This window comes from Eptesicus fuscus, chromosome 2 (genome assembly GCF_027574615.1).
Source record: "Eptesicus fuscus isolate TK198812 chromosome 2, DD_ASM_mEF_20220401, whole genome shotgun sequence".
Classification (NCBI taxonomy): Eukaryota; Metazoa; Chordata; class Mammalia; order Chiroptera; family Vespertilionidae; genus Eptesicus; species Eptesicus fuscus.
Genome location: NC_072474.1, coordinates 16,462,499 through 16,476,167, shown reverse-complemented (window position 1 = coordinate 16,476,167; position 13,669 = coordinate 16,462,499). Strand labels below are relative to the sequence as shown.

Here is a 13,669-nt window from a genome sequence, read left to right as displayed (position 1 = left end):
GACTGTTTCACATCTGTGTGTCTGAGTTTTATTTGTATTTTATTTTAATTCTTTTAAGGTGTTCCTTAAATATTATCATGTGGAACAGTTAAATTTAATGCGAAAGGAAGCCATTGACAAGCTTATTTTGATTCAAGCCTGTGTCAGAGGATTCTTGGGTTCAAGAAGGTACCAAAAACTACAAGAGAAAAGGAAAGAGAGCGCTATAATAATCCAGTCAGGTAATCACTCAGACCTCACAAAATGGAATGTTATATTTAGGTATGGGCATAAAACAAAATTTTATATACAAAATTCCAATTCTTATGTAGCTTTCATGTTTAATTTCAGACTCTCTTACCCTGATACTTTCTCTATATTGAATCTAAATCAGATTGTTTTAGTGATTGGCACTTTTAATATTTGAATAAATGTTTTGTTTTAAATAAAATAATGTAATCATCAAATTTTCTGTCAAGTAGTAATGAAACACAATTGACCTATTGTGCAAGACATAGCAAGTGATTGGATTAATTAGAGATCTCAAGTATCATATTCTTATAATCCATTAGATGATAAGATTTTTCCAACTTTATTCCAAAGGTTACACTTTCCATAATTTTTGACAACTTAATTAAATCTCATTTTAAATGGCATTCATTCCTTTTTATTAACTGTAGGAAAATAATATTTATAACCATATTTCAATTTTTTAAAAATATATTTATAGACTTTGGATTTTGCTTTCCATTCATCTATAAGAAACTAAACTTAGAACCTATTATGGCTTAATACAGTATCTTTCCAAAATTTTTGACTGGACATCCATAGTAAAAAATATACTTTACTCTGTAACCTGATGCATGCACATACTGCAAGCAGTGCACTCTGACATTTTCTATTCTGTTTTATTTCATATTTAGATGCTAAATTTATAGCCCACTAAATCCGTTTTAGGGTCCATTATTGATTTGCAACCTGTGTTCTGAAGAACACTGACCTGATGGGCAGAACAGCTAACTCCCTTTCAGGAGATGCGTGCTCCAACTCAGTGCTGTCAACCACAAAGGCTCCTTGTCATCTCTTGGAATTTTAAGCCCTTAACTCCTCACCGGGACACCAAAATGCAAACCCAATAGTTTGGGATCTAATTCTTTATCCACAATTCCAAAATTTATAAAATGTTTTTCATAATTCATTTGAAATAAAATATGACCTAATTTTTACAGTCATTTATTCATCCCAGGCCACTTAAAAATAGTGTGGGTTATGGAATGCTGCCCTGATATGGGGAGTGTTACAAAATATATGTTATTTGTTCTGAATTACCTTTCTTTAAAAAAAAAAAAAAAAAGACATGTTTAAATCTGATGTCTGAAAAATATCTGGCTTCAAGGATAATCGGCCAAAAGATCCAAAACATATGTTTAGGTAATAGGGCTTTCTCTCGTGAACAGGTTAACATGGCATAAATACTAGTAAAAGGAAAGTAATTATTAGCAAATTTTAAGCAAATGAGTACATTTTGTCTTTTTTATTAATTTCGCTCATTTATATAACTTCATTTTCATCTTAGTTCTCTACTTAATACAAAAGGTACTTTAATCATTTTCATACTATAGCTTGTCATCTAGAAGAGTCTTGTTAATGAATGAGTCCCATATTTTTTTATGAATCTGTTCTATTTGGAACCTTTAATTTCATTTTCCTCTTTGACATCGATGGCCAAAAAAAGTATTTGTTCTACTCAAATAATGGTCTTTTATTTATTAGGATTAACACTAACACTACTCTGGGCCTTATATGTTTCAGCTGCAAGAGGACTTCTAGTCAGGAAGCAAAGAAAAGAAATCGTTAACACCAAAAACACAGCAGTAACAACCATTCAGACTCATGATCAGGAATTTGACTACAAGAAGAACTTTGAAAATAAAAGGTATAATAATGTCATTTATATACCACTTTGATATAGAGTTTTCAAATCTGTCAAGTTCACAGTCTTTCTTGTACCCAGCAGGTCCTAATACTGATGCATAAATGTCAGCGAACACTCGTGCCCACTTTCAAGATATTTATCCTTCCGGGGAGTTTGTTGGCATTTCATGGTGATGATCACACTTTCTTTCTCAATTTTATTTCTTTCTGGGCTTCTGCCACACTGCTTTCCGTGTTTCTGCTCCTAATGCTGAGTGTCCTTTGCTAATTCTTCTCCTCTCCCCATACTTAAAGCAGTCCTTCTCCACCTCTAAATAATTGTCCCTGGGCCCTCTCATTCATTTCCATGGCCTTCATAACCACAGGCCATTGGCTTCTAGGTCATAATCTAATCAACAACACATAGCACCTTAGCCCTTTTTCCGCCTGAACCTTCATACTTGTATTTCTAAGTGGATATTCACAGACCAACCTGAATTCATTTATACAGTTAGCTTTAGGCTAAGCAGTGGGGACACATAGATAAGTGACACAAAATCCTTATCCTCAAATTGCTTGCAGAGTTGTGGAAAAGAAATCTCTTGTCTGTCTGACAGAAGCCATTATAATTGGTGTGAGGTGGTATCTCATTGTGGTTTTGATTTGCATTTTCCTGTTTAATGAAGTTGAGCCCCTTTTCATATACCTGTTGACCGTTTGTATGTCTTCTTTGAAAAAATATCTATTCAGGTTTTTGGCCATTTTTAATTATGTTGTTTGGGGTTATTTTGCTATTGAGTTGTAATGAGTTCTTTATATATTGTGGGAATTAACCCCTTATCATATATGTAATTTGAAAACATTTTCTCCCATTTGGCAGGTTGCCTTGCCATTGCTGTGCAGAAGCTTTTTCACCCTTTTGGTGTATGAGAGGATGCTCCAACAAACTGAGCTACCCAGCCAGGGTTTTTTGTTTGTTTGTTTTTTCATGCTCAAATTGATCTTGTGAGGGTTTTGCCATCACACACACACACGAACAAAGGAGTTGTGGAGACAATCATATATTCAAGTTAAGGGGAAATGATTTTTGAAGGATATTGGTAAAGTAGTAAGTGTAAAACGTTGGCCACCATATTATATGTTTACTAGAGGCCTGGTGCATGAAAATTCATACACTGGAGGGGGGGTCCCTCAGCCTGGCCTGCCCCTTCTCACAGTCCGGGAGCCCTCAGGGGTGGGAGGTGACCCGGCGATCAGGGGAAGGCAACGCCCCATCACACCTCTGCTGCTGCCACTGCCAGCAGCGCAAGCCTCAGCCGGCCCTGTTACCTGAGCCTCGGGCGGCCCTGGGCAGCTGGGCAGCCACCATATGAGGCTTGCCTGTGCCTCAGGCCGGCCCTGGGCAGCTGGGGGGCTGAGGGGACTGGGCACCGCCATCTTGTGGCTGTGGGTGCCACCATCTTTGAAGGCGGGGCAGTCAATTAGCATATTTCCTCCTTATTGGCTGTGGGTGCCACCATCTTTTCGATGGCATGAGGGTCAATTAGCATATTTCCTCTTTATTAGCTAGGATGAGCTGTCTCAGGGACATTGCTTTTCCTTCCATTTCATAAGGTGTTTCCTGTGATCAGTAGACTTAGAACTTATTTAAAATCAGCACATCAGTGTAGAGAACATACATGCCCTGCTTACGAGTCTCAAATCTAGATACATTTTTCTCAACATATCCTCACTACAGGTATTTTTGTTTGAAAAGGACATATTTGAAGTAATTAATTGTCTAAGATTTTGATGCTACCCTTATACAGTGAAAATAGGCTAGGATGTTTCTCACTCTAAGTTTAAACTGGTTTTACGATTGTTTGAGTAGCTATTACAGTTATCATTAAAGTGAGCATTTTGGAAACCACTTGATTAATGTGACTTCACAAAGTTTTTATTTTGAGGTTTTTTTGTCCCTTCTGCTCATCTTCCAACATTATGTAGCATGTAACTATTGACAAAAGCGGTAATAAGCTCTAGTTTAGTATCATGTATTCAGATGCAATATGTTTAACCACAGGGAACTTTTTGTGAAGAAACAGACAGAAAATGCAGCCCCTACTAACGAAAGAATCAGTCCAGCTCCAAACAACAAGACTTCTACTTTCAAAGCTGAAGAGGAAGCCACTAACGCTGTCGAAAGTAACAACAGAGGATATCATACTCAGAAAAAAATGAATAATGTGTATGGGGAAGAGGCTAAGCAAGAATTGTATCTGGTGGGGGACCCTTGGACAGAAGTAAGCCCCAGACAGAAGTATATGAAAGACCTGGGAGAGAACAATAAAATAAGCAAAGAGGAGAAGGAGGGTACTGTGATCCAGAATTACTACCAGAGCTACACAGAGGAAAGAAATTCTGAAGACTTAAAAGCAGGGTACCTAGAAAGGAAGGCCATATCAGAAAGGCCAAGCTACCCAGGACTTTGGCTAGCTGAGAATGAAACTAAGCCGCCTTCTTTTAAACAACCTTTGCAACCTAGTCTTAGCCAGAGGTCAGTTTATCAAAATGCAGACAGTACGGAAAAAGAAAAGAAGACATCTGTGGTCACCCAAAATGCACCCACATGCAGCCCACAGAGAAGCCACCTGAGGCACGGGATGGCCAAGGAGAGTCAAACTGAACCACCAACACAAGCCCAGGACGAAGAGGATAAAGCGGCAGTGTTCATTCAAAGCAAATACCGGGGTTACAGGAGAAGGCAGCAGTTAAGGAAGGACAGGAGGTCTTCTTTTAAAAATCAAAACATTGTTCCAACAATGACAGAAGCAGCAAGAAATACTCACAATTTGTATTCCTACTCCACAAATCATGAGGAATCCTATAATATCAACATGAGGAATGATAAAGACTCAAAAGCAATGTCAGAAAAAGAAGCTTGTGATTTGGCAATGTTTTCAAAACAGGTATGTAAATAAGCAGATTTATTTACTAGTACACATCTCTGGGAACTACACAAGAACTGAATTAAACACATAGCTCATTAATAACTGACATATTGTTTCATCTGTTCTTATGAGACTGCAAACCCTTTTAATAAAATATCTCAAGGGTTGTGCTATTCAAATTGCCATAAATTTTGAAACAATTTGCTATGATAAAATAGTATAAAATATGATAGAAATCTTGTGTAGAAAGACTAGTTTAGTCATTAGTTTATACAACTTAAAAAATCTGGCATTTGTCCATGCATGTTTCTGTGTATCTGAGATCTTTCAGTATAGGGGTTTTTTTGTTGTTGTTTTGTTTTTGTTTTTTGGGGTTTTTTTAGTAAAAAAAAAGGTTTTCTAAAATTTTTAAAGCCTATGCTTTTTGGCCCCAGATTTTGAGAAGACATAATCAGGTATCAAAATTCGATGTGCAGCCATACCGGGGCACACATGCACTGCAGCTGTCAGTCTACATGTTACATCATGACAATGAGGAACCTTAAGGAAAAACTCCCTGCCGTTAGTGGGCATGTCAGCTGTTTCCAGCGGGGAGCAATCCGCCGTAGGGCTCCTCCGAGGAGCAGGTGGCTCCCTGAAAAATCAGTGCTATGGAGCGACCACAGGGACTCGCTCCCGTAAATGCCATTTCCAGCTCCTGCTCTCACTAGCTGTTTGACCTTAAGAAATCACGGTGTGTATCAGCACCTTTATTTTCTTCTGGGAGGTGAAGGATTTTAACTAGATGACTTACAAAATTCATATTATAAATTAATATGAACTACCAGGCTGGTCACTGGTGTATGAAATCATGGGAGAAGTATCATAATAGTTAAGTTCAAAGAAGGATCAGCTAATACTCCTGAGTTCCAAAACTGCTTTTTCTGTCTGACGGTGGCTGAGCCCATGAGAAAGCACAGTAACTGCCCTTGGACACCCCTAACCCTTGGACACCCCCTTGAGGGTTAGAGGTGTGGCCCAGACATCTCCAACTTGTAGCTGGTAGTAGAGATATGCAATTGATTAATTTACCTACCCCTTCCTGGCCTATTTTTTTAAGTCTCTTTTCCCTTGGTGCATAAATTTGTTCACACTAAAGACCAGACTCGGGGTTAGAACCCTCACCTGCTATGCAACCGAGACATTGAGGAGATGTAGAATGACCAGTCATATACCAAGAGCAGGCTGGTATGCCCTGGGGTGCTCCATAGGGACAGAGCTAGAGGCAGAAAAGCAGGACCCCACATTCAACCTCGCAGGACAGCCGTGTTCACAGGAGAGACAGAGGGGCTGGGGCGAGAGGAGAGGAGTCAGGAGACAATGACCCTGAAGTCAGGCTGAGGAGATGGAAAGGAAAGGAGGTCTGTCAGTCAGCAGGGGGCTTCCTCCAGCTCATAGCAGACAGGCAGTCCCAAAAGAATGGTAAGGACAGAAGCCAGGTCTTAGGAACCCCAGCATAGAACACTTGGTGTGGCATGACATGATTGGCAGTTTTGAATGGGAAATGTGAAATAGGCAGGTAGCACAGGGAGTGGGGGTCTGTCAAGTGAGGTCTTCATCAGCCCTTGTTCAGGGTCAGGGTGGGTCCTTAGGTAGACGTTCATGACAGGCCCAGGGACCGCTGACCAGGAATTTATTAGACCCCCGTGTACCTGTGAGCTCTCTGAATTTCTTTCCTTGATTTAATCTGACACATGGCCTTCTTTTTAGATATCAAAGTTATCTGAAGAATATTTCATTCTGCAGAAAAAACTGAATGAAATGATTTTGTCACAGCAACTGAAGCCTCTTTATCTGGGTGTCTATCCTCATAAGCCAATTAATAGACGAGTCTCTCCTCAGCAGTACCTCTCAGGTAAAAATCAGTAGCTAGATCTCCCTGAAGGAAAGGCAATGCCAGATACTGTCCTTTGCTTGCTTCTGAGTTTCCCACATTTATTCGGTGGCAGATTTGAGGTGACTGTGTTCGACCAGTCTTGGGGAGAACCTTTTCATTCTGTTTCTAATAAGCAGAATGTTCTTTCTCTGGCTTCATTATCCTCCTCTTTCTTGTGTTTTATTTTCCCCTTTATATACACTTTAACTAGAAGTTGGCAGGTGACACCAGAGGGAATAAAAGGGGATGGAGTTGGTGGGACTGGGCAGCGTACAGGCTTGATAAGAGGGAGCCAACAAGTAAAATGTATCTGTTCCTCCTGCCAGTATCTGCCACTTTGAGGAGAGTGTGAAAGTGCCAATCTCTGCAGATATACAAACCCAGATGCATTATTCAATTTTCTTCTGATCAACCTAAATCACATTCCGCTCCCTTTCTACTAAAATGGATGGGAATTCAGATCAGTGATTATCAGGCTGCCTGCTCCTCAAAGATGTGCAAAGGCCTTTGAGCCTTATACTCTGCCCCCTCTCCCCAGGGTGAGGATCAGGTTGAGCTGGTGGTGACTAGTCCTTTGCCCACACAGTCACTGTTGGGACTCCGATTTGCTAGCTGGCCTGATGATCCCTTCAAGCTGGGAGGCTCTACTTCCCCATTCCTGCAAGGGGCACCTGGTAACTGGCAAGTCTGGAGTCGTAGCTGGTCCACATGTGCTGCAAATACTCTCTGCAGCCTTATCACCTCCCCCAGGCGCAGCCCCTGTGGCTCTGACCTCGCCCTGAGAGAATCTACATTTATCCTCCCTCGCTCATTCGCTCATTCTCCCTCCCTTTCCCGGAGGCCCTCCACTCTCTCACTACCTGCCTGTCCCTTGTAGCCACTACTCTCCTCTGCTTCTCCGTATTTGACTTTTGTAGATGCTACATATAAGTGAGATCATGTAGTTGTTTTCTTTCTGTGCCTGGCTTATTTCACTTACCATAATGTCCTGCAGGTTCATCCTTCTTTCTCATGGCTAAATAATATTTCAGTGTGTGTGTGTGTGTGTGTGTGTGTGTGTGTGTGTGTGTGTTCATCTGTTGACGGACACTGAGGTTGTTTCCATATTTTGGCTACTGTAAACAACGTTGCAGTGAAAACGGAAATACAAGTGTGCTTTGCTTCCCTTTAGATACACACCCAGAAGAGGGGTTTCTGGGAGTTCTGATTTTGTTTCCTGAGAAACCGCCACGAGTTCAGTGGCTGCCCCAGTTTACATTCCCTCCAACAGTGCACGAGAGTTGCCTTTTCTCCACATCCCACCAGCATTTTTTATCACCTTTTTGATAATAGATCCTAACAGATGTGAGGTGATTCATTGTGATTTTGATATAATTCCCCTAATGATAAGTGATATTGAGTCTTTTCATATAATGTCAGGTCATTTGACAATTTTATATCAGGTTGCTTGTTTTCTGCTATTGAATTGTTCAAGTTCCTTATATATTTTGGATATTAACCTTTATCTGACATATGGTTTACAACATTTTCTCCCATTCAATAGGTTACTTTTTAATGTCGTTGATGGTTTTCTCTAGTGTGCAGAAGCTCTTTAGTTTGATATATTCCTACTTGTTGATTTTTCTTTTGTTGACTGAACTTTTGAGTCATATCCAAAAAATCATTGCCATCTCAATGTCAAGGAGATTTTCTCTGTTTTCTTCTAGGATTGTTATGGTTTCAGGTCTTATGTTTAAGTGTTGAATCCATTTTGAGTTAACTTTTGTATATAGTGTAATATGAGCTTAATTTCATTCTTTTGCATGTGGTTATTCCGTTTTTCTAGCACCATTTATTGAAGAGATTATCCTTTCCCCATTACGTATTCATGGTGCCCTTGTTGAAAAGTAGTTACTCAGACATGCTATGCTTAGGTTTATCTCTGTTTTGTTCCATTGGTCTGTGTGTCTATTTTTATGCCAATACCATATTGTTTTTGATTATTATAACATAGCTTGAAATCAGGAAGTGTTATGCCTCCAGCTTTGTTCTTGTCTCTCAAGATTTCTTTGTCAGGGACTTTGAATAGGCCTAATAACAGCTAAATTTTTCTAGAAAGTCCAGTTACTTCACTTTCTTCTTCAGTGTGCCAATATTTTAATGACCCTAAAAAGGCTATCAGAACCAGTTGTTAGCTTAGCTGGAGAGAATTGTAACTCAGTGACTTTTTTTAACTTCAGGTGTAGAGAGAGAACTTTTTGCTCCATGCACATGTGGAAAGGTTACATAGTCTACTCCACTTGTTTGAGCCTACACTGGCAAATATCTGAATCATTCCATGTCCCTGAGAGAGCAGAAGAAGTGCCTGAGTGAGTGAAAACCCAGAACCAAGGAGTAAGGAAGGACACTGGGAGATGTAGAAGATGCCAGTGACAAGACTAGACAGTACAGTTACTCTCAACAGATGCTGATGAAAAGCCAAGAATAGCTTCAGAGCAGATGGACTATCTTCATTAAGTCCATGAAGCTGCAAATATTCCCCACCCCCAACCCCAACTTAGATGTGGAATAAAGGAGGATAAAATAAAGAGGGGAAAAAAGAGGAAAATTAGAAACCTAAAATGATTAAGTTTACTCAGAAGACACTAAGAAAATTGAAAGTCACTGAGTTTAATTAGGATTCATTAAAAATAACATAATGCTAGAAAATAGAAATGAGCACTAAGAGGTAGGAATTAAGTCTAGTTATAGGAAAATCAAGTTACATCTGAATTGTTGCACATTGTGAAAATTTAACCCTGCCATAAACAACTACATTGCTGAAAGATCCTTCTGATTGCACTGTATGAATAGAATTTGATGACTTTTAAAGAAACATGGAAAGCCAACAGAGATGATGGTGGTTTGGACAAAGTGATAGCTGGAAGGTAAACAGTTTCAAGTAACTGTTAGTCAGTAGAGGACCTGGCAGGTAGGCAGGTGGACATGTCTGTGGTTACTGAAGCCATAGAGTAAATGAGATCATTCAGATAGTCCGCATACAATGAAAAGAGAAAAGAACCCAGAGCAAGAGTTGAGACATGTACAGGTCAGATAGAAAGGAACCAGCAAAGAGGAGCAATAGGAGGGGAGGGAGGAACACCAGGGAGCCTGGTACCTCAGAAGCCATGGGAAGAGGCTCTTAAGATATTGTACAGAGTGATGCTGATGGAGCAAGACAAAGAGAACTATAACATATCCATTGACTTGCCAAAGTATTAACAATTACTTACTAAATTCCTGAGGTTTTTTAAAATATTAGATATGAATTGAAAAGAGGGATAGATACAAATAATTACTATGCTATTTTTGTGGAAATTTATCCCCAATATTTGCTAGACTTTATCATTGGATGTAGTCTATATTCATATATTTAATGATCTATGCAAATGCTTTTTTATTTCTTGAGTAGTTTATAAAATGTTATGGTAAAATGTAGTTGAAATAATTCAAACTAAAGTCACAATTTGAGCCAGATATTGCTTGGTCAATATTTAATCCCTGAAATGGTACCAGGCCCATTATTATATCTTTGGATGTTCTTGTTTTACCTCAGAACTGGACAACTCCACCCTAAATTTTCAGACGCTGGTTTTCTTTATAGAACAGCCTAGGTTTGCCAACCATATTTAAACCAAGAATTCCCACCACCCACTTCTTATTCCTCTAGTTCTAGTGGTTTTCTCAGTGATCTTTATACACCTATAGACATCACACACTTCACACAGGCATTCAGGTGCATACTTGTTGAAGGGATTAGGTTATCACTACCACTTATCTCAAAGTTATTTCACGTAAATTAGTTCTGTATTCCTCAAACAGATTTTCAATCCTTTGCCAGCAAGACCATATCATATATTATATATTAATTTTTTGTTACCATAACACATTTATTCATCACACAGTAAACATTCAATAACTGCTTATTAATTGGCTGAAAAGCTATTTAATTTCCTCCAAAATTTATAGGGGAGTGAAGTATAGTGACCAGTGGAGTGAAGATTAGAAAGTTTGTTTTTTATTAAAACAAAAAAATGTAACATTACATTCTTTAAATACTCATTTATTTTCATATGTTGTCTACTCTAATACACCTTGTGATAAAAAATAAATAAGTAAGTCCTTATATAGAAGTCCTGTCTCCTTAGATCACCTATTGCTAAACTGAATTTGGAACCTCAAAGTACAAGCAGCTGCCCTCACATGCAGAGGCAGATTTAGCTGATATGCTGTGGGACCTGTTAAGTTGGGATCAACAGGCCACCCCTGCAGTACTGTCCTTCATGGCAAACCCTACTTCCCCATGAAAATTTTCACTTCAGAAGCCAAAATCAAGCTTATTTACAAGTAATTCTGCCATTAAAATAAGCCTAAGAGGCACCTGAAATTTTAATTATCTTGTATTTCTCAAAAATCTACAGGCATTTTCCAATAATTGCTGCACCCAACTCTGTTGTAAGACCTCAATAAGCCTTAGCTAGATTATGTAAAGTGGCTTGGAAATGCTTTTTACCTACTCTAAAGAAAGCATGAATAATAAAGATAATTAAATTTTGCAAATTTTAACAAGCTATAACCTTATTTTATAAGGTTTCTCTTTTTGTAAGACATGTTTAAAAGGGCAAAAGTGCCAAGAGTAAAATAATATGTATATGAAAACTGAGGAGCTAATTATGAAATTTAAAAATAAAATAAGGTAAGTGCTTGAACAGCTTATTTTATATCTTTGTTTTGCTAATAATGTTTATAAATTGAAACTGATATGAGCTAACTTCCCCTGCATTTTCACCAGGAGAAATATATAAATAGGTTGTATTTAACTAGAACATGGTCATTTGATTACAAATTCTAATAAATGCTGTTATATTCATAAGTATACAATGACATTGCATTATTTCTCCCTGAATGGTGTGCAGAGTTTGGGAGATGTTTTCTTCTCAATTATGGTACACCTGGCGATTTGTGTTGACAATTGTGAAGAGAAGAAAGATTAATTGTAGAACAAATAAACCCTGGTAACACAAAAGCATGTTCTCCTCTCCTTTTATGAAGAAGCTATACCACCCAACAAGCTACAATTTTTAAATGGTTGCAAGGTTAACAAATAAGGATGCTATTATAATTCTATGTCTCATTTGCATAATACCATCAGTAAGTTCAACACTAAATCAGAGCAGTCCTTTGCCATGCAAACGTATAGTAGGTATAATGAAAATGCTTTTATGCTGCTTTCAGAGTAAATGTCAAGGAGGGAAAATAGCAATTTTCCATTTGCTTCTAAATATTTATGTCATTTAGATTCATATAATAACCCTAGAATTTTCAGTTATAATGGTGCAGATTTGATATTTTTAGATATGCCTATCATTTTACCATTGTAATGCTAGCATCTAGAAATGTATTTTGCAAACTATCCAACAAGATACCTCCACATGTATCTGTAAATATACTTACATTTATGTGAAAGCCAGGAAGCTCAAATAATGTTGCATTATATATTTTATATGATTATTATTTCATTAAGAATAGAAAATAAAGAGGTTATATTGCTTCCCACCCAACATACCTCTGGTGAACACTTATCTTCCTAAGTCTATTTGCTATTTTTTTTCATAACTAGTAATACTAATTCCCCAAAACTCTTAAAAACAACAACAACCTTTAGTATCCAAAAAGAAATTATTTTTATTTATAAACTTACAATTCAGTGAGAATCATTTATTTCTAGTATTTTAATAATACTAAATACTAATTATATAAAGCAGTTTGCCTTACATAAGTTTGCACTCTGAAGTATGGATTTCTAATGAGTTCACTGAATTAATTCAGACTAACCACTTGACCTAGACGCCTTAGATGGAAAGAGCTAAATTTTTTGCATCCAAAATATTTCTTCTTATTCTATACTTTTAATCTACTTTAAACTACAGAGGACATGGAGCTAACATGGAAACAGAAATGTTATGAACAAATATCCCCCCCGATCTTCCCATTATTTTTTTAAATTAAAATGCACCCAAAAAAGACCAATAATATTAGCAGTACTGTAAACTAAGTTTTTTCTTTACATGTTGTACACCATATTACTTACTACATGAGGTCAGTTCAAAGATAAATTGCATATCATATTTAATAAGATAGTATAATCAACAAGGTAAATTCACATATAATCTATACTAATAAAAGGGTAATATGCTAATTAGATCGGATAGACCAGACATCTTCCAGTCGTCCTTCTGTCCTTCTAGACAAAGCCACGGTGGCAGGGGCCGAGGCAGATGCGGTTAGGGGAGATCAGGCCGGCAGGGGAGGGCAGTTAGAGGTGATCAGGCCAGCAGGGGAGGGCAATTAGGGGCAGTCAGGCAGGCAGGCAGGCAGAGGCAGTTAGGGGTGATCAGGCTGGAAGGAGAGAGCAGTTAGGGTCAATCAGGTCAGCAGGGGAGCAGTTGGGGCATCAGGCAGGCAGGCAGGCAGAGTGGTTAGGGGCAATCGGGCAGGCAGGCAGGTGAGCGGTTAAGAGCCAGCTGTCCTGGATTGTGAGAGGGATGTCCAAAACTGGCAGTCGGACATCCCCCAAGGGGTCCTGGATTGGAGAGGGTGCAGGCCGGGCTGAGGGACCCACCACCCCCATGCACGAATTTCATGCACTGGGCCTCTAGTATTTTCATAATTTCATATCAAATAGAGAAAATGCCTTCTTTTTAAATCCTAATATTTTTAATTGTTCTTATAACTAGACATACTGGACTAGTTCACAAACCCCTGAAAATTATAAATTGACCCAGATTATATTTCCTGACCATGATGTAATTGAGATAGATGTGAAAAATAAATTTGCATATTAAAAATCAATAAGGAGAAACCAAGAAGGCAGCATAGGTAAACACCTGAACTTGCTGCCATGCACAACCAC

The 13,669-nt window shown here is 38.4% G+C and overlaps 1 protein-coding gene across 1 annotated transcript in view; it reads left to right on the top strand.

Moving 5' to 3' along the window:
* MYO3A (myosin IIIA) overlaps positions 1 to 13,669 on the top strand; it is a 211,142-nt gene that overhangs the window by 163,878 nt on the left and 33,595 nt on the right. Inside the window, exons 26-29 of the mRNA XM_008148896.3 lie at positions 59 to 221; positions 1,792 to 1,915; positions 3,956 to 4,841; positions 6,573 to 6,717. Coding sequence (XP_008147118.2) covers positions 59 to 221; positions 1,792 to 1,915; positions 3,956 to 4,841; positions 6,573 to 6,717 — 1,318 coding nt within the window. The remainder of the gene's footprint in view (positions 1 to 58; positions 222 to 1,791; positions 1,916 to 3,955; positions 4,842 to 6,572; positions 6,718 to 13,669) is intronic.